At 41.6% G+C, this 27,657-nt stretch overlaps 1 protein-coding gene across 2 annotated transcripts in view; it reads right to left on the reverse strand.

The window, feature by feature from the left end:
- BTBD2 (BTB domain containing 2) overlaps positions 1-27,657 on the reverse strand; it is a 93,171-nt gene that overhangs the window by 46,479 nt on the left and 19,035 nt on the right. For both annotated transcript variants that reach the window (XM_073686331.1, XM_073686330.1), the window contains exons 3-4: positions 12,310-12,466; positions 12,046-12,151 (exon numbers count right to left, since the gene is read on the reverse strand). In XM_073686331.1, coding sequence (XP_073542432.1) covers positions 12,046-12,151; positions 12,310-12,466 — 263 coding nt within the window. The remainder of the gene's footprint in view (positions 1-12,045; positions 12,152-12,309; positions 12,467-27,657) is intronic.

Raw genomic sequence — 27,657 nt, forward strand, 5'->3', positions numbered from 1 at the left:
CAGGATGGATGATCACAGAACTTAAATACTTGATAAAAAGGGAAAAAAATGTATATCAAATGGAAAGAGGGGGGCATATCTAAAGAAGAATATAATGCTGTCTGCAAAGAAAGCGTTAGAAGAGCTAAAGCCAGTAATGAAGTAAGGCTTGCAATGGAGACCAAAAGCAATGTAAAAGGATTTTGGTGGTATGTCAAAAGGAAAAGAAATGCCAAAGATGCTATAGGATTTTTACAGGTTGAAAAGTGTGAAGTGGTCAAAAATGATGTGGAGAAGACCGAACTTTTAAATTTCTATTTTGCATCTGTGTTCTCTAAGAAAGCAAATGTAACATCAACTGATCTTCACTGCTATCGAAGGAATAAAAGAATTCACACTATCTATAAACAGATGGTGAGGGAACACTTAGCTAATTTACATGAATTTAAATCTCCTGGTCCATATGAATTACATCCTAGGGTACTGAAAGAGATAGCAGGGGAAATTGCAGAACCACTAGCCAGAATCTTTGAACATTTCTGGAGAACAGGAGAAGTCCCAGAAGATTGGAGAAGGGCAAATGTTGTCCCCATCTTAAAAAAAAAGGAAAGGTGGAGCCAGGGAATTACAGGCCAGTGAGCCTTACTTCTATACCAGGAAAAATCTTTGAACAAATTTGGGAGGAGGGTGTGACTCTGCTACCAGTGACCCCATTATAGAGTAAGATCCTATGAAGCATAGTGGGACAACTGTACCATCTAGATAGAATCTTATATTTTTTCTCCTGAGCACGGCAAGTAATAGGTAATTTGTGGGAGAGTATGAATGTTTTTTTGCCAATCCTCCTCTGACATTTGACTATCCAATTCCTTCTCCCAAGCTCCAGTGAAGAATAGAGGGTAATAGCAGGTGTCCCTTTGTGTTGCTTTGTATATACAAGATAGAAGTTTAATACAAGAACCTACTGGAGTGATTAAGGTTTCAAACAGAGCAAGTTCATCCTTTATACTATTCAGATATATGTGAAAATTTATAAATGACCCGAGCTGGAAATAAGACAGCCAGGATAAAAGCCTACCTGGACAAGAGCCACCAAGTTCTGTAAAGGAAGGAAAAGAGCCTGACTCCATGAGAACATGTCTCAATCTAACCCCAGCGGATCTGCCCTAGATTAGAAATGAGTCTGCACCTGAAGCAGTGGGGAAATCTGGGTGGTCAAACAAGGGTATTAAAGGCCCCAAGGTACGTGATATTGATGATGAGATTAAGACTTGCTCCCATGTTCGCAAAAATTGCTGAGTACTGGTAATTGTTTAGTTTGTATATGTATTTTGTTGATCCAAGGTAAGGATGTGAGTGTCAAGCGAGAGAGACCCCCTTCTAGTTTCACCCATTGCTTATGTTCCACAGACCTGAAACAGTCAACTGCTCTCATAAAAATTGCAGACTGATGTTTTTTGTTTTTTTTTTTAGATCTGGCAGACTTTTTTTTGATGCAATAATATTTTAAAACGTATCCTAGGCTTCGAAGTTCCCCATACAATCTTGATAATAGTCTTGTTGAGTTGGAAGAAAAATGTCTAAGGAACAGGAACGGTCTGGAATACATAAAAGGAGTTTTGGCAATATGTCCATTTTGGTCACATTATTATGACCAAACCAGGACAAGGGTTTCAAGTTCTAATTCATTAGATTTTGAAGAGTTTACAGATCATCCAAATTCCCTGGAATTTGTGTCCTCAGGTACTTAATGGAGTTGGTCTGTCATTTAAGGGGAAATTTACAAATTAGTTGTTGTGTCAATTCAGCGTTAAAAGTTTGGTTCATGGCTTCTGTTTTAGAGTAGTTGACTTTAAAATTGCTTACATTGCTGAATTCTTCAAATTCCTTTATTATAGAGGGTAATGAGTTCATTGGGTTTGAAACAGAGCAACAAGTCATCAGTATAGAGCTAGTTTATAATGATGTGAGCCTACAGTAACTCCACTAACACCTGGATTTTTATGTAATGCTACCGCTAAATTTTCCATCTCCAATGTGTATAGGAGAGGTGATAAGGAAAGATACCCTTGCCTCGTCCCATTTTCAATAGAAAATGTGTACGATAGAAGGCCGTTAGCCCTAACTCTCGCTTTTGGGTCAGTGTAGAGAATTTTAGATAAGAAAGAGCCAAACCTAATTTTTCTTAGGGTTTTCTTCAAGAAAGCCCCATCGATTTAAACAGTGGAAAGAAGTATTTTTGTAATTACCTTCAGTTGTTATAAGTGCCTGTGAGCGGCGCTATCGCTGACCGCTCACTGGGCATCACGTCACCCCGGCTGCAGCCGGCTCTGACATCCGCTAACGTCACGTCAAGTTCTGGGACCCCACAGGCGTGACCCAGTGGCACGCACCCCCATGATTGACTGGGCTGTGGACGGGGTTCTACCGCATGTCACAGCCCAGCATCCACCACACGCTTTCCCTCTCCTCTGCATTCATTGGCAGTAAGAACACGGAAGTCTGAGCAGGCTGCAGCCGGGGTGACGTGATGCCTGTGAGCGGTCAGCGGTAGCGCCGCTCACAGGCAAGAATGGCAACAAGAGGTATTTACAAATATACTTTCCACTGTGTTAATCGATGGGGGCATTTTTTATTGTAGTAGACAACCTCTTTAACCCTAGAACGCATGACCATAAAAATCTACTTTTTCACATACCTGGGGCCTTTTAGGCCCGTGTGCAAATAACATGGAATAACTCAAACAAAAATGACAAACAACTATATTCCTGAGGAATACCTAGAGTTTCAAAAGTCTAACTAAATAAATCTTGCAGAAAATAGAAAACAATTAACAGGGCGGGCCTGCGAGGCCCCAGGTATGCGTTCTAGGGTTAATTTCAGCCAATTAAAAGTATTTACCATATCACAGTTCCACAGTCATGCGGTATTACCGCTATGTCTCTATTCCATTTATTCAGGAGTTAATTATTCAACACTTTGGGAACATAACAATTATCTACTACGCTAGGGTCTGTGCACGGCGCTTTTTTTTCTTTTTGGTGGACATGTGAAAACATGTGCTGTGCACATGTTCAGTCTCGTTACTTATTTTAACCGCTCCACGGTGTGGAAACAATGAAGCGGTTAACCAAAATGTAACATGTTAATTCTTTGGAAGCAACCTGCTCTCTATAATATAAGACATATCAAAGAGACACTGCTACCACGAAAATGACTGATACCGCCATTGGAGCCACTAAACATAAAAAGGCACAGTATTTTTTCCTGAAGTGGCTTTGTGAAAGAAAACCCCAGTGGCTCACAAACGGACAAGCACTTGTCTATAAAATGGCTGTTGTGGAAAGTCATGTGACCGGGCTTGTCCATTATAAAACACCTCACATACGAAAGCTGCTTTTCTATTGGAGGAGGCTGATGGACAGGACTGGTCACTGCCCCTCCACTAGCAGCCATTGTATGGACAGACGCGCTGGTCAGTGTGTGAGGAAAGCTGCACTAACCAGAGAAAGTGGCCATGTTTTAATCAATAAGATTTTGCTGCACAATATAATGAGGAACATTTCTGTAGTCAAACATAGCAGCCAAATGACAATGCAATGACGCTTTTTTAAGAAATATTGTACCATCAACAATAAAATAAAGCAAAACAAAAAACAAAAACAACCCACAACTTCAGCTACCCCCCCCCCCCCTCAACTCTTTTTTGGTGTATAGTTCACTATAGAATTAGGTTATTCCAAAAGAGAAGTAAAATGAGTCCAGGGATTAACAAGCTGCACATAAGTCTCAAGAATCCATACATCTCATCCCGTAATAAAGCTTCTGACACCACGCTTGGACATCTGATCCAAACGCCCCACTCTATCAAACTTAGCTAGAGCACCACTCTTAATATACACCTTTTTCTCCAAAAATATAGTAGTATTCAGACGCTGAAGCACGTCCCCCTACAATGAGGAGAACATTAGCCAATATCCAGCAATAGATCAACTTGGTAAAGAATTTTGGCTATTGCGAACGGTTCTAATATTGTGCCCTCAAGGGCTCTCACACATCCCATCAAACATAATTTTGGTTCCAAGTGTATCAATGAGAAATACCTCAATAATTACATTGTTCACAACAGCCCATAACTCAGCCAAGCGTGGACACAACCAAAACCTATGTCCCAGATCTGCACCTTCTTCCCTACACCGGGGACAGCAGTCATCCGGACGTAAAATCATCCTATGGAGCGCCTTCGGCGCTCTATATACTCTATGTATAAGAAAGAACTGCATTCTTTGTGAAAAATTTATTAAGACCAGTGCCGAAGACTCCAAAATTTCCCCTCACTACTCTGGAGAAAAGGGGCTCACATCCTCCTCCCATCTGCACTTCACAATTTTCATAGGATATCCCAAAACTTTTGTTAAAAGAGACCTATACTTTAGCATTTCTTGCTGGGGCTACATAATCTGACACTCCAGCAGAGTGGGGTATCATGCTGACCTCACCTTAAATGTATGTGTTTTCACTAGTTCCAAAAGATTTCTTTCCAAACCCAGGCATCTTAGCAATGCAGCCCCTGCCTTTCAAGTCTCCTCTAATGTCCACTTCTTAAAATGTTAGCATTGCGAGGCTAGAAAATATCACCATGTATGTGGCACAGCAAAATCCCATTGTCCGTTGGAAAGTTGGATCTTTTCTAGCTTAATTCTGGGGATATCCTTTTTTCACACCAAATCCCTGAAGATGTTGTGCATCTTTTTGAACCAATACTCAGGGAACCACATAGAAGTTGCAATTCAGAGGAAGCAGCACTCTCCACTGGCAATTTCAAGAAAAGGCACTTTATTTTAGTCGCAAGGTTGCAGACCGAGACATCGATGAAATGGGCAACAGCTGTTTCGTGTGAGTGCAGGCTTCTTTCGGGTGAGCTAAGAGCAGCTGTTGCTCATTTCATTGATGTGTATGTCTGCAACCCTGCGAATGAAACAAAGCCGGTGGAGAGTGCGGCTTCTCTTGCTTTCCTCTGAAAACCATGATTTTATACATGTTAAGCTGTGCACCGCAAGATATGGCAATTATAACCTGGGTAGGTTTTGTTTGATCCTATCCTTATTGTGAATTAGGTGTGGTAGTGATAGAAATTTTTTTGTTTTTCGTCTCTAACCATATAGAAGAATTAGACACTACGTATAAAATACAAAGCATTAAACACAGCTTAATAAGATTTGTCCTACCCAATGTCGATAAAGGGACCTTTCCCCAAGTCCCCACCTTATTTCTTAACTTGATCATTAAGTGACTCAGAGATATGTCACTAAAATTGTTGGAGATTATAAGTACTATAATAATAAGTACCCTAATTAGCATTTATTCACCACAGGAAGAATTATACCCCTACCCAATGTATTAAGCTCCCGGTCACCCAGGTGGTAGCAATACAGACTTAGTGCAGTTTATAGTGAGGCCCAAAAAACCCCTAAAGCAAACAAACAATTATTTTGATCAATGTCGATTAGGACCTCTTCAAGTTTCCCAAGAATAATAGCAAGTGGTCGACATACAATGCAACCAGCTCTTCTACCTCCCCATACTGAAACCCTATCACCCCCAGGTTAAATTTAACTCCAGCGGCCAGGGCGAACAACAACGCCAACAGTGGGCAGCCTTGCCTTGTCAGAAAAAAAGCCATTGGCTTAGTCTTGCCCTTGGTGTACATACACAAGTTAAACCATTGAAGGAAGTTTGGGCCAGAGCCCAGTTTCTCCAGTGCAGCCCAGGGATATGCCCATTCCACATTATCAAACACGGAGCATCCAGTGATAGATTCATGGGAAGCCTGTAAATTTAAAAAAAAAAAAAAAAAAAAAAAAAAAAAGCAGCCTGCGCAAATTAATTTCTGGCGATTTAGTGGGCATAAACCTGGCTTCATCCGAATAGATCACCAAAGTAATAACTTTAGACAAGCAGGATGCAGAATCTTCGCCAAGATTTTTATCCAAGATCAGATCAGATCTGGGCTACAAAAGTCAGGCAAATCTTTATACTTTCACTCCTTTGGCAAAACGACCATTCCATATTCATTGGACATGGGCAATTCTCCCCTCTCAAAACTACAGTACAGACCAAAAGTTTGGACACACCTTCTCATTTAAAGATTTTTCTGTATTTTCATGACTATGAAAATTGTACATTCACACTGAAGGCATCAAAACTATGAATTAACACATGTGGAATTATATACTTAACAAAAAAGTGTGAAACAACTGAAAATATGTCTTATATTCTAGGTTCTTCAAAGTAGCCACCTTTTGCTTTGATGACTGCTTTGCACACTCTTGGCATTCTCTTGATGAGCTTCAAGTGGTAGTCACCGGAAATAGTCTTCCAACAATCTTGAAGGAGTTCCCAGAGATGCTTAGCACTTCTTGGCCCTTTTGCCTTCACTCTGCGGTCCAGCTCACCCCAAACCATCTCGATTGGGTTCAGGTCTGGTGACTGTGGAGGCCAAGTAATCTGGCGTAGCACCCCATCACTCTCCATCTTGATAAAATAAAGCCTGGAGGTGTGTTTGGGGTCATTGTCCTGTTGAAAAATAAATGATGGTCCAACTAAACACAAACCGGATGGAATAGCATGCCGCTGCAAGATGTTGTGGTAGCCATGCTGGTTCAGTATGCCTTCAATTTTGAATAAATCCCCAACAGTGTCACCAGCAAAGCACCCCCACACCATCACACCTCCTCCTCCATGCTTCGCGGTGGGAACCAGGCATGTAGAGTCCATCCGTTCACCTTTTCTGCGTCGCACAAAGACACGGTGGTTGGAACCAAAGATCTCAAATTTGGACTCATCAGACCAAAGCACAGATTTCCACTGGTCTAATGTCCATTCCTTGTGTTCTTTAGCCCAAACAAGTCTCTTCTGCTTGTTGCTTGTCCTTAGCAGTGGTTTCCTAGCAGCTATTTTACCATGAAGGCCTGCTGCACAAAGTCTCCTCTTAACAGTTGTTGTAGAGATGTGTCTGCTGCTAGAACTCTGTGTGGCATTGACCTGATCTCTAATCTGAGCTGCTGTTAACCTGCGATTTCTGAGGCTGGTGACTCGGATAAACTTATCCTCAGAAGCAGAGGTGACTCTTGGTCTTCCTTTCCTGGGGCTGTTCTCATGTGAGCCAGTTTCTTTGTAGCGCTTGATGGTTTTTGCAACTGCACTTGGGGACACTTTCAAAGTTTGCCCAATTTTTCGCACTGACTGACCTTCATTCCTTAAAGTAATGATGGCCACTCGTTTTTCTTTACTTAGCTGCTTTTTTCTTGCCATAATACAAATTCTAACAGTCTATTCAGTAGGACTATCAGCTGTGTATCCACCTGACTTCTGCACAACACAACTGATGGTCCCAACCCCATTTATAAGGCAAGAAATCCCACTTATTAAACCTGACAGGGCACACCTGTGAAGTGAAAACCATTTGCGGTGACTACCTCTTGAAGCTCATCAAGAGAATGCCAAGAGTGTGCAAAGCAGTCAAAGCAAAAGGTGGCTACTTTGAAGAACCTAGAATATAAGACATATTTTCAGTTGTTTCACACTTTTTTGATAAGTATATAATTCCACATGTGTTAATTCATAGTTCTGATGCTTTCAGTGTGAATGTACAATTTTCAAAGTCATGAAAATACAGAAAAATCTTTAAATGAGAAGGTGTGTCCAAACGTTTGGTCTGTACTGTATATTCAAACATGTCAAGATAATGCAATATTAGGTCTCCTTCAAATACTTTACAAACCTTAAGAAGGCAATCTACCCATGGACCTTTATAAATTGGCATCCTCCCAACATATTCCTACATTTTTTAAACCAAAATGAGCATTTCTTGTGCCTATCTGTCCACATTATGCAAGATCGGCATGCTTATTCCCACCAGTTAAGGACAAAAACTCAGCCACTGTATTCTGCACATGGCAAATACAAATAAAAGTGAAGTCTGAATGAATATTTTACCCCAGGCATCTTTCAGTTCATATAAGAGGAATTTCCAAGCTGAGACTTGAGCAGCTTGGCTAATAACAGACCTGTAGTCTCAGGCCTCTTGATAGAAGGGCTGTATTAGGACCATGCGCTTATTGTCAGGTTGCGCTAGATGATGTGAACTTAACTTCCTTTGAGCATCTCTCCAATGACCAAGAGTCTCCGGATTATTCTTCCTAGCATGTAACTTCTCCTATCTTACACAGTTTTAAGTAATTTACCCAGATATTCAGAATTGTCTTTAACTTTATCTCCCCAATAAATTCCCTCCTTAAGAAGGCTATCATAGCTTCCCAAACCACATCTAGGGTAAATGCAAATGGAAAAAAAGGGGAGAATGGTCACTGGGACAGTATTATACCCTCATAATTAACGGTACCAAGAAGAGACTACATAGCAATAAGTCAATTCTTGATAGAGATTGAAAAGTTGCTGAAGCACAATTGTAAGCTCTAGTATTAGGAAACCTTTCCTGCCAAACAATGAGATCAACCTCTCGAATAAGGCGAGCAAAAAATGTCAGTGAATCCTCCTCGCCTCCACCCCTAGGGAAGTATTTTTTTTATTAAACTATATTTACCACATTATTAAAATCTCCCATAATGATTAAAGGTACATCAGGCCATCTAACTTTTCTTGGACTAAAGTACACTGCACCCCCAGCAAAGTGGCCTTCATCATTTCTAAACGAGTCAATACGTTTAAAGGGAATAATTAAGACCAGCTGAAGTTCTAGCGCCTATGTGAATGGAAAATTAACAGACGCACCTACATACCATTCAATTAAACCCAAAGAAAAAGGTGGTACAAAATGGTCTCTAAATCATTTTTCTTTTTATGTATAAAAAAGTACACAGAAAAAAAATAATAAAAAAAAAAAGCAGTAGCTCAATGACGGGCTAAAGAAAAACACTGGGGGCCTGAAAATCATATTATAATAAAGTATAAGTAAAAGGAAAATCTAAACATACAAAGGTGCATTGTTAGGGTATAGTCCAGAGTGACGTGCCCCCTGACAAAGCAAGGCGAAACGTGCATTGGGGTGCAGTGCCACACACTGGCAAGGCTCCAAACTCACATTATGTAAATTTGTTCTAAATAGGTTTTTCTATTGGTTTGTATGCAACTACTGTGGGCTCCTCTTTGTCTCCTTTGCTGGACGTCTTACTGCAGGTCATGGCAGCGCCAGTCCTCTAGCTCCTCAGGATCACAAAACTCTCAACTGTCCACAGCCACCATCAGAAACCATAACAGTAGTGTACTTTCAGAATGAGTATAGCGAGAGCTCAGCCAGGACACCTCTCTACATGCCCCCTAATTTTAAGTGTCGGAGATGTGGCAGGTACCTTTGATCTGTTTAAAGAAGCACTCCCATCAAAATTTTTATCCTCTTAATGTATTGCAGTCATCAGATTTTAGAGCACTGTGTACTTACAATTGCTCGTTTTGCCCTTCTACCCAGGTAATAATTCGCTCTTCAATTAGGTCTACGATATCACGTGATAAAAACAGACTAGCTGAATCCTTCTAAGCTCTATGTAGAATCAAAGTCTACTTTTCCTTCATGAGTCATCACTGCAAAGTCACTGACAGGGGGGAGGAGCAGAAGAGGGGGGATGACTCATGCAGGGAAAAGAGACTTCCTGTTTCTACATAGAGCTTAGAAGGATTCAGTTAGTCTGTTTTTAATCATGTGATGTTGCAGACCTAATTAAAGAGAGAAGAACTAACTGGTGAGAAGGGCAAAATAAGCAATTGCAAGCACATAGTGCTATATAATATGATGACATATATTAAGAGGATAAAAACTTTGATGGGAGTGCTTCTTTAAATGGAAATAGTCCTGTTCAAAAATGCTATATACTTGCATATATAGGGTCAATTTGCAGTTAAATAGAGTTAACACCCTACCTGGCTGCCTTATTGGAGCAACAGCAATATATTCTCACAGTAGCGGCTCACTTCCAGTCATTGGAGTGGTGAATATTCACTGCTCACTAAACAGCGAGTGTGCTGAAATCACTTCCCAGCACACTGATTGACAGCCTGCACCACAGCGCACGTGTGCAGCTATGGTTGACAATGAGCGGGTGGGGAGAACGATTTCAGCCAGTCACCAGACAACCCCAGTGAATGGCAGTGAGTAGCTACAAGGATATGAGTTCATTTTCTCCCTGTAGCTGCTGCTCTAGTAGGGCAGCCTTGTAAGATTTTAAGGCTATTTACCCGCAGAATAACTCTATATCTGCAGGTAAATAGAGTTTTTTGGTATGACAGGTTCGATTTAATGAGTGCCCAATTTTGGAAAATTAAGTTATTTATTTATACTCCTCACTGTGTAACTTTCAATGTACTGCTGCATTTTCAGCTATGTGTCTGTATTTTTGCTACTTTTTTTGTTAAATCTATTGAATGAGTTAAGCTAAGTAATTACTAGCTATATTTTCATCTATTAAAATGTGATTTATATGTTCAAGCTTAGTTTCGTAAGGATCCATTATATGTTTTGGGTGTTTATAGTCTAGGTTTTATTCATCTTATTGAGTAACCGTTCTTCTAATTTCTATTTCATAAATCAAACGTACACGTGACAATAAGAAACTTTGTAATTTATTTTTTTACCAGAGAAATATGCTTCTTTCACCTCCAGGACTGAAGTTTCACTCTAAGTTCAGGAGTAAAATTTGAAAAATCTTTTTTAGTGAAGTCATATTTTCCCATTACTAAGATAGGAGATGACAATTGGTGCTTTTACAATTCTATGGATGGGAGGCGCTAAAGAAAGAAAGATAGACATTTTGCTTCAATTTTTTCAGAAACACTTACTGTTCTCCATAGAATTTTATAAACACCAACTGTCATCTCTTTTTACAGTAATGGGAAAATCTGTGTTTTCTGAAGGCAGATTTCACCTATGAATTGAGAATTTTGAGAATGAAAAATCAGTTCAGGAGAAAGAAGCAGATTTCTCTGATCAGATATATTACAAAGTTGCTTATTTTCATGTGGACTATTGATTTATGAAATAAGAATTAAAATGACCATTACTATTTATTTATACTACACGTGTATTTGGGAGCGGTACTGAAATGGAAATGTTATTTAGTGTAGCCAACACAAACACACTAGTAACAGCTGGATATTAAATTCGCAAGTTGCTTTTGAAACGCGATGGATGCTTACTATGGCGCACCAATATGGATTTTAACAAAATTTTGATTTAAACCATGGATGAAGCTGGACAATGCTTTTTCCTTTTCTGTGGTATTAATGAAAAGATTAATTGATTAGTCTAATTTAGTGAATAGTGATGCTAATGAATTAAGCAAAGGAAAATGAGAGCAACTTTTTGGAGTGAATGGGTAAGTCTATCTCTGACAACTTTGAGGCCTCTACCATCAAAAAGACACTGTACTTTGAAACTAAAGAAAATGCAATTAGAAGTACTCACTTCCCAACCAATCTAGTTTTAGTTTTAAAATATATGCTATATTCTCACCTTCAACAAGCTTGTAAACATGATTAAGGTTTTTTCCAACACGTTTTTTTTTTTTACATCAAAATCATGTGATTTTTAAGAGAAGACCAATTAAGGGTATGTGCACACAACGTCATTTTCAGGAGGGTGCCAGCCAAAACCCACCTTAAAAAGTGCAGGGAAAAAAAAAAGCTTAAAAAGAATGAAGATATGCACTGCATTGTAAAAATGATTTACTGTGCATATGCTCGGTCTTAACAGCTTTTGAAGCCTGAAGCAGTTATCTGGCTAAATCAAGCGACCATTCTTCACGAGGCTTTTGCTTGGAAACCGCTTACTGTTGTATACATCATATGGAGAGAGAAAAAAAAGACGCTTAAGGAAAAACTGCACTGGCATTTTCTTGAAACACGTCCTTCTTGCAGAACTCGGCCGGCATCTAAAAAACACTGTGTGCACATGCCCTTAGTGAAATCTGACAACTAATTAGGTTTATTTATATGTATGGAACTTCAAGACATCAGTCAAATAAAAAATGTGCTTAAAATCTATGAACACAATACCTAGATCAATATCTGTAAAACCTTCTGCATTCAGGGCATCTGAAGTATTTTTATCTATGTTTTCCAAGCAGAGGCTTGCTAGCTGTGGTTCATCAAATAAGCGAGCCTGAAAAAAAAAAAAAAAAAACATGACACAATAGGAGGGGATTAAAAACTAAGAAAAGCCCAAGTTACGTCCTAGAATTGACAGAAGTCCATGAAGAATTCAGGACACTTATGCACACAGACCACATGTAGCAAACATTTGCTGTATTTTGCACATACCTGAGTAAGTAACATGAAAGCATTGTCAGCACGAAGGTTCTTCTTCAGAAACTCTACACAGTGTGCCTCCAGGGCCGGCACTGCGTATTTCTTAGCTGTATACAGAGTAGTCATGACGGTCTCTGGTCCAATCTGAACTTCGTCAGAGTACAGGAACCTTAAAACAACATTGTTTTTACCAATTAGTTTTAAAGTATATATATATAAAAAAAAATAAATACATAAAATCAAAGCATTTTACTAAGATCCAAGCTAACTATGTGTAAATTTAAGATATGTATGAGCAGGACACGTTCCTAGATCACCTTGCATCAAATAAAGGTATAGACAGTATAATTAACCTAACGAACGCCAAAATACCACAGGCAGAAACTTTTAAGCCACATACCGATACTTCACTGCTTTAAGTCCATTATAAAACCTGCATGCATTACATGTGAATTTGACCCGTACTAATGCAAAGGTAAACATATTCAATGTGTGAACATGCACTATATCAAGTAGAGTCAAACAGCTTCCAATCATGAAAAATCTAAAAGATGTCAATAACCCAATGACTCATCGCGAGATACGTGATGGTTTGTTGAGGTTTTCATGGTTTAAAGAAAATCTGTCAGAAGAATTTCACCCCTCTCTAAATTATTTGTATGAATATGTAGCTCTTTCACAGACGAGTCCAGCAACGCCTTTACATTGCCAGTCTGCTCTTCCATTAGTGAGAAATTATGGTACGAATTGATAAGCAAATAGATATGGTAAATCTGAAGCCTCTGTCATTCCAGCTCTATTCCCTGTCCACAAACCTTCGACTCCTCAATTTCCATGACACCGACTCCAACTCAGACTCAGACTCCCTCATACATGGCTCGTGTTTAAGTGGTAAATTTACTGTATCACAGATTCATCTCAGCTAAAAGTCTAGACCCTTAGATCAGGAATAGGACAGACATTTATAGGACATTTCAGAACTTTCCCAAATTATATGAAAAAATATTCTCCACAAACTGCATTGAACTACTGTACCCAATTTATTATATATTTTAGGAGTCGGAATCTGTCTATTTTATACCGACTCCACCAAAATGGACACCAACTCCGACTCCACAGCCCCGCCTGTTCAGCATGGTCTCCTCCACCTTTATGCTGGGTGACTTTAGGCAAAAGGAGTCACCAGTGAAGCAGGAGGCGGCCGCGCTGGGCGGGGAATAGAGCTGGAGTGGGAGAGGTTTGAGATCTAATATACTTAATTACATATCAATTCATACCCTGATTTCTCAGTAACGGAGAAACCGACTGACCATATAAAGATATTGCTAGACTTGTCTTTCAAAAAGATACATGCAGATATAAAATAGTTTGAGGGAGCGACATCATGTCGAGAGATTTCCTTTAATGGCAAATTGCTGAACACTTTTCCCGTTGTCAAAATCCCAATGGAGTACAGAGACAAAATGAAAAAAAATATAAGATAGCGATCTATATAACGCTGCAAGCGTCCCTCTGTCTGAAGCCTCTATAGACTACGCATGCACGACACGCAGTCTGGCTCCAGACAGAAGAACGCATGGAGCCGTTACAGGTAAGAGGAGTGTATGGCGCCAGAGATCGCGGTATACGTAGACACTGAACGCATACCGCGATCTCAGGCGCCACACTTACATATTTACGTGACCGGGAGGAGCGTTGCCGTGGCGTCTCTCTTCTCGCCGGAGACCGGGGCAGGAGTGAAGGCGTCGGATTCGGCACATGCGCATAGCGCTATCCAGCGCCATTTTACTGAACATACATTTGCAGTGTCTCTTCAGCAAAATGGCGCCGGACAGCGCGGTATGGGCACGCGCGTACTCCGGTGCCACACTCATCCCCGGCCTCCGGCAGAACAGGACACAGCAGCGCTGGAGCACAGGGAAGAAAGGGGAGTATGTGGTTTTTTTTTTAGTATGTGTGCAGTGTGAAAGGGATAAGGGGTACCATACATACCAGGATTAGGGGATGAGGGGGCCATGCATACCAGGATTGAGGGATGAGGGGTACCATGCATACCAGGATTGGGGAATGAGGGGTACCATGCACACCAGGATTGGGGAATGAGGGAGGCCATGCACACCAGGATTGGGGAAAGAGGGAGGCCATGAACACCAGGATTGGGGAAAGAGGGAGTCCATGCACACCAGGATTGGGGAATGAGGGAGGCCATGCACACCAGGATTGGGGAATGAGGGAGGCCATGCACACCAGGATTGGGGAATGAGGGAGGCCATGCACACCAGGATTGGGGAATGAGGGAGGCCATGCACACCAGGATTGGGGAATGAGGGAGGCCATGCACACCAGGATTGGGGAATGAGGGAGGCCATGCACACCAGGATTGGGGAATGAGGGAGGCCATGCACACCAGGATTGGGGAATGAGGGGTACCATGCACACCAGGATTGGGGAATGAGGGGTACCATGCATACCAGGATTGGGGAATGAGGGGGGCCATGCATACCAGGATTGGGGAATGAGGGAGGCCATGCATACCAGGATTGGGGAATGAGGGGGGCCATGCATACCAGGATTGGGGAATGAGGGGGGCCATGCATACCAGGATTGGGGAATGAGGGGGGCCATGCATACCAGGATTGGGGAATGAGGGGGGCCATGCATACCAGGATTGGGGAATGAGGGGGGCCATGCATACCAGGATTGGGGGGATGAGAGGGGCCATGCATACCAGGATAGGAATGCAGGGTACCATGCATACCAGGATAGGGATGAGGGCAGCACATAACAGGATGGAGGACAGGATTGGGGAGCACAAATACCAGGATGGGGGCAGCACATACCAGCATGGGAGACCATATACCAATAAAAATGCTTGCCACCCGGGCGTAGAACAGGCTCAATAGCTAGTATATATACACATACATACATACATACATATACACAATACATATACATACATCATAATAGAATAGATATATATTAGATGAATAGGTTCCAACCTGGCACACACACATTTCCAAACTGCTTGAGAACCTTCTCGCACAACATAACAGGATGAGGTTAAGGTGTGGTGAATCATGAGACTCTCTAGCATAATCACAGTTAAAAAAATAATTGTAAAATCTGTAGAATCTTCATGGGTTAATCACGATATATCATAACTTTGAGTTTCAATGTGCTATTGTTAAATTCCAAAAGCTCAATTTGTTTCATTTTTAGTATTTTACAGAAGTTGGCTCCCAGGCAATTATCTGTGGAAAGGTTCAAGATTTTTAGCCACCAGTTATTGTCAGATTTTTTTTTTAAATAAATGTGTAGGCTAAAATTCCAATATTGAAAGCTGATAAGCTCAATCCCTGTTATAGGTAATGATATGTGCATGTAACATGTTTTTCTTTGCTACGATGGAGGTCAACACCAACACCCCAGGCATGGTCAAGTGATTGGAAGCACAACATACTATGCTGTATCTTAATTATTGTATAAATATACAATACAAGACCGATCCTCCCTCCGATTCTGTAATATGCTCCACATGTCTACATACTTTTTGTCATCCCGGAGAACTCCAGCAACCTCAACAACTGCTTCCTTTTTGCACAAAAATGAATCCAACATTAAATGGGGGTTCTTTCTGGGATCCCCCCCAATCACGCCTGCATCAACTAAAACAGTTAACTTCCAAGAGGAAAGGAGAGATAAGAAATGGCGTAAGTCTGTTTTGCTGGTCTTCCTTTTTCCTTCGCAGGGCGAGTTGTATTTTAGGTCTGGGTGGGAAGTGGGGAATCCCCAAGAACTTGATGTTTCTCCCTGTCCATTACTTATATTTGTGCTTTGCGGACCTTGTTAGGCTACTCATGTGTGAGAGGAGAGTAACTTCCAGGAGTGCTTGTGTTGTGATTCCGAGACATGGAATGCAAGAATAAAGATTATTATAGCAGTAAGTGACAAGTCCAAGGTGTTAATTGTTGCCCCTACTCTCTGCGCCCCCTGGAATCAGATCAGATCACAAGTTGATCCTTGCAGGAGTGACAGGTAACCCTTCACACCCACCTGTCAGGATAGTCTTGTGACACACATGCTGCCAGGAGTGAAAACTTGCTTGTGTGTAAAATAGTGTCCGCTGCTTAATGGTTAGTGGATGTGATAAATGCAGACCCTGAACACACCATGTAATCTGCGCTCAGGTGTCCTGAGGTCTGGAGCCAATGCAGAAAATAGATCCTCAGACTCTAGTCCTCGAGAACAAATACAACAGAGTCTCTGTTGTAAGATTAATACTGGCCATCTTTCTGGTAGCAGAGAATTTGTTTTATGTGTGCTCAAGGATTAGAGCACAGAAATATCAAGGTATACAGACAGTATTTAATAACCTAATCCTTCAAAAGGGACAAGGAGGTCCTAATGAAATACTTCCTCAGAATACGACTAGCTACCTTATAGGAGGGGATCATGGGCTCACTAAATACTAAGGAATACTAGAGTGGGTGACCCACATGAAGCAAGTGCTGTGGACACAGAAGGAAAAATAGGGAGGATGGTCAATAGATGGCATAAAGAATGTGCTAAAGAGGCAGGAGATAGAAGAGAATGAATGTTTAGAGGCAAAAAAAACTCAGAATAGCCAATGGGCTACCTGAACCCTACAAGGACACATATGGCTTCCTTAAGACCATGAAGAACAAGACCGCAAAATTATGGCCTGCCCAGATATGCAAGGATTATGTAAAATGGCAGCACATTACAATTTTGCAGTAAAAGTGAAAAATGTCCAGAGAGGAAATCAAGTCCAGCCCCCTCCACCATGCTTACAAACTGTAGCCTCAAGGACAGTGATGGCTTTTACCCCTGGAGCAGCATTCCAGAACACTGGCAGATCAATCCTCTACAGGCTTCCCAGAAGGCTTTCAGGAAAAGTATGAACAGTGGACAAATACCACGTCCACGATGCAGTGGTGCTTGTAAGTTTGGGAAACCTTCAGAATTTTCCACATATCTGCACTAATTTGACCTAAAACTACATCAGATTTTCATAGTAGATAAGAAGAACCAACTAAAACAAATGAGTCCTACAGGTAGCCCCTGGCAAAAAATGATGCGAAACGTGTGTCAGTTGCGGTTTTCTAGGTGAGAATGTACTGTTACCCCGGTTTATGCACTAAATCACATTTCATTCTACTACACTCAATGGGTCTTCCTATATATTGTAAGCTTTGGGCTTTTGAACATCTTTGAGCCATCTCTGCATAGAGAGACAGAATAATTGGAGCATTATCCAATTCAATCAGGTTAACTGTTTGTACTTTACCAGGACTCTACTTATGGTACCTATTGGTCACTCAGTTTGTGTTACTTTACATACATAGCTAGGCGATGATTTTTGTGTCTGTCTGGCATTGTATATTTTTATGCTATTTTAATGATGCATGCATCCAAAAAAAAAAAAAAAAAGTGATTTTTTTAATTATTTCTATTCATTAAGTTGTGAACATTTTTTTAAATTTGAAATGAGCTGTTTAGGACAACATATTCTTTCACAAATGTTTGCCAAGGCAGACTGTATGACTATCTGCTTTATTTCACTTATGGCAATAGGTCTGAATGAAAAACTTGAACTCAATTGTGTCCCAGTACATATAAACATGCTCTATAGAGCTTTACCCCACACTACCAGATACTTGCAATTGTGCTTGATGATGTAAGGTATGCATAAATAGTCTCAACCTTGACAACCCATGCTATGAAGTTGTTGGTGCACAGTTTTTTGTGCGGATGTTAATGCCAGATGAGGTATGGACCTCTGAAGTTACTGAGTCTAGTGTTTGGATATAATATATTATATTTGAAGACTAATTTTGTTCTGCCTAGTGTGTGGCTATTACAGCATTATTCACACCTGCGACAGAATTTTTTTTTTTGCTTCATTGTAGGAAAAGAAAACAGAATTCCCTTTAAAAAAAACAAACAAAACAGATCTATCACATGACTGACACAAACCACCCCCAATGGATCTCACTGACTACATAATTAGGTCCTTTTGGTTTTGATCAGGGTGTTTCAACAAACCCAAAACGACTCGCAACATGCTGTGATTTTTCTAATTGGGGAAAATTACAAGACAGAGCCCTCAAGCACTAGTAACTAGCATATTACAGTTAGGTTAGACAATTTTGGCATCAGGTCTGATTAAGAGAAGAGGAAACATAAATTGTAAATTGGTTACACTTTCCACAAATGGAAAACAACCCCACTTTTGACAAAATAATGAATACAGTTTGAGGTAGTAAAATGAGGTTGGCTCTTCATAAATTTACTGTGGTATTAAATAAACGGTTCTGACACTGAAAAAATGGTGTATAATGGTGTTTTCCTCTATTAAAAAAAACAAAACAAAAACAAACATGAAAAACAGGTTATAGGATAGGTTATAGCCGTGATTGGTGGCAGTAAGACTTCTAGGAACCCCACCACTCTTAAGAACGGGGCTCTGCAGAGCCTCCACTTGTGTGGAGCAGTGCTAGGCATGGACCCCAACACTAGTCATTTTCTACTCTTCAGAAAAAAACTGAGTGCTGTACTCTGCTACCTCCACAACCTTCTAAGGAACGTTTTATTTTTGCCCATGTGACTCATTTTCCGAAAAAATAACATGCAAAAAAAACAAAAACCTCTCCTACTCACTGTCCTATGCATAGATACAAGACTATTGGCTGCAGCAGGAGTCCCCATCCCTCTTGGTTAAGCTTGACCCCTTCAGCTGATTCTAAGCCATTAACCCACCCACTCTACAGGATTTCTACATGTGGAACATGCTGAAATTTCTTCTGACAAATCGGTGGGCAAACGTATCTCATTTAAGCCTCACAAATATCCACTTTAGGTAATATGGTCCATTAGGCGGCATTTGCATCAGGTATGTAACAGATTCATCCCCAGTATGAAATCGGTTTCAAACTGAATTGAAGAATGATAAAGAGCAGAATAAAACAAAGAGGCCATACAAAGTTTAAAAAAACTATATAAATCTTTATTGAAAAAATATATAAAAATATAATTCACAGGTAGATGGGGATAGAGCCACACTAAATATTTATTATATTATACAGCAACAGCAGGTCAATCAATAAAAATACATATCGACATCCCATATGCATTGTGTGCAAATGAAGACTGAAACCTTAAATAAGGATCGTAATAGTAACTATCACAGTAATATACCTGATATGCAGAAAGAAGAGTATGTGGACTCTGTGTCGGCGCGCCTGCCCTAACGTGTGTTTTGGTGTCACCTTTGTCAGGGGCATATAACATGCTGGCAGAAATTTAGTAGGTTTCAGTTCACACAGGAGAGCAACCTGAGTGACACATACCTCTCCTCGTATATCACACCAGTGATTGTCACATATTCCCCCCCTCTGCCCAAAGCCGCAGGTTTGGGCACCTTCCGATACCAGGCAGGGAATTCTAGAGAGGGCATCTGCGTTCCCGTGTAACTTCCCGGGCCTATGCTCCACATGAAAGTCAAAGTCCTGAAGATCTAGGAACCATTTAGTTACCATGGCATTTTTACCTCTCTTTTCTCTGAACCATCTCAAAAGGAACATGGTCTGACACCAACTTACTACTTACTAGGCCGGAAGTTTATCAGTGTATCTACGGCCCACTTTATGGCTAAACACTCCTTTTCTACTATTGCGTAGTTCTTCTCGCAGGACGAAAGCTTCCCCCCACTCAGACAGAGAATGGGATGTTCTTCTCCACTTATTTCTTGAGAGAGTACGGCTCCTAGACCAACCTCTGAAGCGTCTGTCTGGACCACGAACTCTTAAATCTGGTGCGATTACACAGTGGTAGCTTCAACTGTTGAAACACGGTCTCTGCTTCCTCCTTCTACTTCACCATGGTTGATCTGGTGCCTTTTAGGAGATCAGTCAGCGGTGCAGCCATCATGGCAAAATACATGATAAACCGCCGGTAATATCCCACCATTCCCAGAAACTCTCTTACTTTCTTCTTGGAGAGCGGTTGCGGCCAGGTCTGGATTGCCTCCACTTTATTGACTTGCAGTTTTATTATTTCGCCTCTCCCGACGACATAGCCCAAGTACTTGGCCTCCTCTTTCCTAACGGCACATTTTCTCGGATTTATAGTAAATCGCGCCTTCCTCAGCGCATCAAGAATGGCCTGTAGTTTAGGTAGGTGACTAGCCCAGTCTGGGCTAAAGACTAGTGTTGAGCGAATTTGTTCGGCATTTCAAACTCGGGTTCGTGTTCGTGGTTCTGGCTCGTTCGCGCCAAAAAAAATAAAAATAACTAAAAAATAGGCTCCGTCTATGAACATCCCTGATTAGCCACGCTGTCACGCAGATAACATGTGTGCCGGGTCGACAGTCCACACTGCAGGCTGGATAAGCATAATAGGAGACCCATCTGCCTAGGCCGCATGCAGTCCATGGGCTCAGGGGACATATGACACCAGGCAGCTACATGTCCAGGGTTGTGACCAGGGCTGAGTGGGAGCCCATTTTGGTGGAGTAGGTATAAAATGGACCGACTCCTAAAATATATAATAAATTGGGTACAGTAGTTCAATGCAGTTTGTGGGGAATATTTTTTCATAAGAAATTGGGAAAGTTATGAAATGTCCTGTAAATGTCTGTCCTATTCCTGATTTAAGGGTCTAGACTTTTAGCGGAGATGAATCTGTGCTACAGTAAATTTATCACTTAAACATGAGCCCAAGTATGAGGGAGTCGGAGTCGTGGAAATTGAGGAGTCGGAGGTTTGGCTTACAAACTCCACAGCCCTGGTTGTGACACCGCCAACAGACTATATCCTTAACAATCGTCCTTGCAGCACCTTCAGTGGAAGTGGGACGCCCCCCAGTGGTGGCTCTAGACCCCTTCCGTGGTGAACCCGCCCCATTTTGGGTATCCCAGTACGGGGAAGTGACTGTATCCGGTTTCCCAAGGGATTTCTCAACCACCTGGTACCTCTCTACCAGGCCTATGAAGTCATCTGCGTTCTGGGGATCGCCCTGGACCACCCAAGTCTGTACCGACTTGGGAAGGGAATGCACGAATCTATCAATCACCACCCGCTCGACCATCTGGGCCGGAGTGGAGGACTCTGGCTGCAACCACTTCTGGACGAGATGCAGTAGGTCAAACATCTGCGAGCGAGGGGGTTTGTCGCTGGCGTATGCCCAGTAGTGGACTCGTTGAGCTCTCAACGCCATATTCACTCCCAGGCGTGCCAAGATCTCTGCTTTTAGCTTGGCATATTTCTTGCCATCCTGCAGTGCCAAGTCATAATATGCCTTTTTGGGTTCACCTGACAAATATGGCGCCAGAACCTCTGCCCACTGTTCTGGTGGCAGGCTCTCCCGATCAGCCACCCTCTCAAAGGCTGTCAGAAAGGCTTCTACATCATCCCCAGGGTTCATCTTCTGCATGGCCAGTCTTACCACCTTCCTGCAGTCGCTTTGCCCTCGATGGAGTCCACCAGAATCTGTATCTGCTGTTGCTGCTCCTGCTGGTGCACCTTTTTCTGCAACTGGATCTGTTGTAGTAACAGTTTGGTCATCTCCTGTTAAGCTTGCGGCTGCTGTAATTGTTGCAGGTGCTACTGTAATAGTTGCTGCTGCTGGCTCTGGACTAAATGCTTCATAAGCTCTTCCACGCTACCGGACATCTCTGGCTGGCTGACTGACTTCACCCAGGACATCCACTGTTCTCTGTGGCAGGTACACGTGTTCCTGGATCTTTGCCAGCACTCTCACACAAACTGAGGTAAAGAGCCTTGCTCGGCTCTCCAGAGGCAGACACGGGAAACACAGTTCGGGATAAACTTCCTGACTGTTTATTGTGCGGCATAAACTCCAACAGCGTCCCATAAAAATAAACAGTCCTTCTCGGGGTTAATAGGAAAACAAAAGATAAAGTATAACAGAGTCCTTTAGCCAGCGAGGCTCCGCCTGCTGCAGGTAGAAGAGTGAAGTCTCAGCAACACCAGTCCTCCGGTGTTGCTCTCTGGCTTCAGCCCAACACAGCCTGGAGACTTCCCTCTCCAGACCACATACTACAGCCAGGAAACAAAAATGACTGAGCATTTAAACCTTGCCCCGCCACACCCTGAGGGGAGGTAGGGGAAATTGCTTCCCACCCTCTTTGCCATTCCCATAAAACCACACCCTTTAAGAGAGTTAACCCCCAGTATACAACATGCTGGCAGAAATTTAGTAGGTTTCAGTTCACACAGGAGAGCAACCTGAGTGACACATAACTCCCCTCGAATATCATACCAGTGACTGTCACACCCCTTAGTGACTGAGCTAATTTTGACCTTAATGACCAGGTCAATTTTTTTTTTTTTTTTAAATCTGACCAGTGTCACTTTATGTGGTAATAACTCTGGAACGCTTCAATGGATCCCACTGATTCTGAGACTGTTTTTTTTGTCCTGACATTGTACTTCATAATAGTGGTACAATTTGGTCAATATGATTTGCGCATATTTATGAAAATATCAAAAATTTTACAAACATTAAATCAGATAGTTATACCACACAATAATAAATAACATATCCCACATGTCTACTTTACATCTGAATCATTTATTAAACAAATTCCTTTTCTTAGGAAGTTAGAAGGGTTCAAAGTTAATCAGCAATTTCTAATTTTTCCAACAAAAAAAATTTACAAAACCCATTTTTTTAGGGACCGCATCATATCTGAAGTGATTTTGGGGGGCCTATATGACAGAAAATACCCAAAGATGACACCACTCTAAAAACTGCACCCCTCAAAGTGCTCAAAATCACTTTCAAGAAGTTTCTTAACCCTTCAGTTATGTCAGAGGAATTAATGGAATGTGGAAAGAAAAAAATAAAACATTTTTTTTCCCCCCACAATTTTTAACTTTCACAAGGGTAACAGGAGAAAATTAACCCCAAATTTTGTCATTCATTTTCTCTGGAGTATGCAGCTACCTCGTATGTGGGGGAATACCACTTTTTGGGAGCATGTCAGGGCTCGGAAAGGAAGCAGCACTGTTTGACTTTTTGAACGCAAAAATGGCTGGAATCGAGAGCGGATACCGTCACATTTGGAGAGCCCCTGGTGTGACTAAACAGTGGAAACCCCCCCCCCACAAGTGACCCTATTTTGGAAATTAAACCCTTCAAGGAATGTATCTAGATGTGTAGTGAGCACCTTGTGCTTCACAGAAGTTTAGAATGTTGAACAATGAAAAAAGAAAAAAAAATCCTTCAAAAATGTTGGGATTTGCCCCAAATTTTTCATTTTCAGAAGGATAATGGGAACAAAATAGACCATACAATTTGTTGTGCAGTACGCCGATACCCAATATGTGGTTGAAAACTACTTTTGAGGCACAGTGCAAAGCTAAGCAGGGAAGAAGCGCCATAATGGATTTGAGATTTTGCTGAAATGATTTGAGGGTGGCATGTCAAAACAGCAGGAACCCTCCACAACTGACCCCATGGTGGAGACTACACCACTCAAGGATTTTTATCCAGGTGTTTAGTGAGCATTTTGAACCCACAGGAACGAGACAGAATTTGATAACATTAGGTCATCTTATTGAATAAGGTGTCATTAGTGTTAAAAGCAAGTGCTCGCTACTTGAGTTTGCATTGGGTGCTCGGGTACGCACCAAGTATCGCAGGTGCTCGATTGACATGCTCGAGGCCCCTTGTGTTTTCTGGCTGTTAAGACACCCAAAAAAAAACATGCGGGGGATTGCCCGTTTATGGCAGGCAATCCCGCATGTTTTTGGGTGTCTAACAGCCGCAAAACATGTGGGGCAGAGACTCGAGCATATCACTTGAGCACCCGCGATACTTTGAGCATACCTGAATATTCTATGCAAACTCGAGTAGCGAGCACTTGCGCTCAACATTAGTCATCATATTTTATTTTTTTTAAACTTTTGAAAAAAAAACTAAGCCCCAACCCTAAAACCAACCACTACACCCAACGCCCCAAGCCAAAGCCTAACCCTAACTACAAAGAATGAAAGAAATAAAAATGATAAAATAAAGAAATTAATCTAAGTGGATGACATACTAATTATTGGCTTTTGATCACTGATGGGGTCTATCACTGTGATCAAAAGGAACAAATAGGAATATCATCTGGTGTTGTCAGGTGCCAGCCGCCGGCCAGCAATTCTCAGCGGGTGCATGCGCCTGCCATTTTTTTTTTCAGGAAGAGGAGGTGGAGGGCTGGGAGACGGCGGAGGTACTGGAGGGGGGTGCTTGGGGACATCATTTATCGGTCCTCTGATGTGTTATATCATGTCAGAGGAGTAGAGAGAAATTATTTTAATAGCAGGCACACTTTTTTTTTTGGTGATCGCCAACCAGAAAACCATGCCCTGATCGTGTTCTCCAGGGTCTCAGCTACCCCCTGACAGTTCTATTGATGAGTCTGTGCACTATGTAAAGCCAAAAACTAACTAAATCACGGAGATGTAGAAAAAAATAAAAATGAAAAATTGCCTGCACTCCAGCAGTGGTCTCCAATCGGTGATGCTCCACCTGCTCCTGAAACTACAACAACCTTTGGTTTCACAAAAGATGGAGAGTCACAAGTTACAAACCTCAGCACTAAAGTGATACCTTGTTGCTTGGCTCCGCTCACTTTCAAGTAAGTGAATGGTGCAATCAGAATTAAAATGGGATACATGCATGATACCTGTGGAAGTGAGCAGCGCTGAACCACCTCTTTAAAATTAATCTGTCAGCAGGATTTCACACCCAAACTAATCATATGGACATGTAGCGCTTTCAAAGACAAGTCCACGAACACCTTTATATGGCCAGTCCATTTCTCCATTACTAAGAAATCACGACAAATATTGATATGTAAAATGAGACTGTAGATCTAAAGCCTCTGTCACTTTGGCTCTATTCCCAGCCCAGAGCCGCCTCCTCCTGCTTGACTGACAGCCTCTATACTGTGTGACTTCAGCCAAAGGAGCCGTTAGTCAAGCAGGAGGCAGCGGCACTGGTAATAGAGCTGGAGTGACAGAGGCTTCAGATCTATCATTTACATATCAATTAATTCCCCGATTTCTCAGTAAATGAGCAGCAGACTGGCCTTGTAAAGGTATTGCTCATTGAAAACCCTACATGAACATATAAATAGTCCAGCTGACAGATTCATTTTAACCCCTTCAGGACCCAACCCATTTTGACCCTAAAGACCTTGGCATTTTTGTCAATTCTGACCAGTGTCCCTTTACGAAGTAAAAACTCTGGAACACTTCAACGGATCCTAGCGATTCTGAGACTTTTTTTTCGTGACATATTGGGCTTCATGTTAGTATTAAATTTAAGTCGATAATATTTGCGTTTATTTGTGCAATTTTCAAATTTTTAATTTTTATTCTGCTAAACCAGAGAGTGATTTGACACAAAATAGTTAATAAATAACATTTCCAACATGTCTACTTTTCATCAGCACAATTTTGGAAAAAAAAAAATTTGGGGTAGGAAGTTTGAAGGGTTCAACGTTCCTCAGCAATTTATCTTTTTTCCAGCAAAATTTACAAAACCATTTTTTTTAGTGACCACATCACATTTGAAGTCCCTTTGAGGGGTGTACATGACAGAAAACACCCAAAGTGACACCATTCCAAAAACTGCACCCCTCAAGCTACTCAAAACTACATTCAAGAAGATTATTAATCCTTCAGGTGCATCACAGGAACTAAAGCAACATGGAAGAAAAAAATGAACATTTTCATTTTTCTTAACAAAAATTTTCTTTTAGCCTAAATTTTTTAATTTTCACATGGGTAACAGGATAAAATGCATCCTAAAATTTGTTGGGCAATTTCTCCTGAGTACACCGATACCTAATATGTGGTCATAAACCACTGTTTGGGCGCACGTTAGGGCTCAGAAGGGAAGGAGCGCAATTTGACTTTTGGAGCTAATTTTCCATTCAAAAAGTGAAATGGCGCTCCTTCCCTTCTGAGTCCTGCCGTGCACCCAAACAGTGGTTTATGACCACATATGAGGTATCGGTGTACTCAGGAGAAATTGCCCAACAAATTTTAGGATGCATTTTATCCTGTTACCCATGTGAAAATTAAAAAATTTAGGCTAAAAGAAAATTTTTGTGAAAAAAAAAAGTACTTTTTCGTTTTCACAGATCAATTTGTGAAGCACCTTGGGGTTTAAAGTGCTGACTATGCATCTAGATAAGTCCCCTGGGGGGTCTAGTTCCCAAAATGGGGTCACTTGTGGGGGAGCTCCAATGTTTAGGCACACAGGGGCTCTCCAAACGCAACATGGTGTCCGCTAACAATTTGAGTCGATTTTCCATTCAATTTGTTAGCGGACACCATGTCGCGTTTGGAGAGCCCCTGTGTGCCTAAACATTGGAGCTCCCCCACAAGTGACCCCATTTTGGAAACTAGACCCCCCAGGGAACTTCTCTAGATGTATAGTGAGCACCCCCAGGTGCTTCACAAATTGTGTAGTGTATGTCAGGTTGGTGTGCGGTGTGGTATAGTGTAGTGTATACACCACACACACCAACCTCACATAGCTCTGTGCTCACAAGCTCAATAGAAAAGAGCTTGTAAGCACAGAGCATATTTGGCCATGGCTGATGGCAGCAATTTTTATGAACAGTAAATAGTACTGCTTTATAGCCGGAGAATGCTGCCTGGCCAGCTTCAAGCTAGACAGCAACAGTAATCAGTCTCCTAGGCAACGAGCAGTAAACAAAAGTAGTGTTAATATATTAAAGGGAACACGACAAGTCCCCCATGCCCTCTAACCCACCAGCATTTGTATATTCTTTTCTAAATACCTTGCCGAACAGTCCTTTTATACTGTTTGACACAAACAGATGTTTAAAAAGTCTTTTTAAAAACTATTTTTAATATGCAGAGGTCTTTTTGCCTAATCGATGGGGCGTTTGTTCCCCAAACTAATCCTCCCACTCCGCATATTATCACACCCCTGTGAGCGTGATAACATGATTTGCAAAAGCGCTATACAAACCTCTCGCATGCGCACGACTTTCTTGCCTACGCGTTATCGCACCTATGAAGCAGAGTGTATGCCCCACAGTTTCAGATGCGCAACGCACATGTCCGAAAGCAAAGAAGCTCTGTTTCAGCGGTTGCTCTTCGGCTCCTCCATGAATGTCAGCAGTCTTCTTCGCTTCCGGACATGTGCAGTGAGTCTCTGAAACTGGGGAGCATACACCCGGCTTCAGATGTGCAATGACGTGCAGGCAAGAAAGTTGCGTAAGATTTGCAGACAGCAGACGATGACGCTGGCTCTAGCAATAAAATGTTATCAAGCCCACAGGGGTGT

The sequence above is a fragment of the Phyllobates terribilis genome, unplaced genomic scaffold, assembly GCF_046119375.1.
Source record: "Phyllobates terribilis strain yellow unplaced genomic scaffold, ASM4611937v1 Scaffold_1__5_contigs__length_1240528914, whole genome shotgun sequence".
In the NCBI taxonomy this organism is placed as follows: domain Eukaryota; kingdom Metazoa; phylum Chordata; class Amphibia; order Anura; family Dendrobatidae; genus Phyllobates; species Phyllobates terribilis.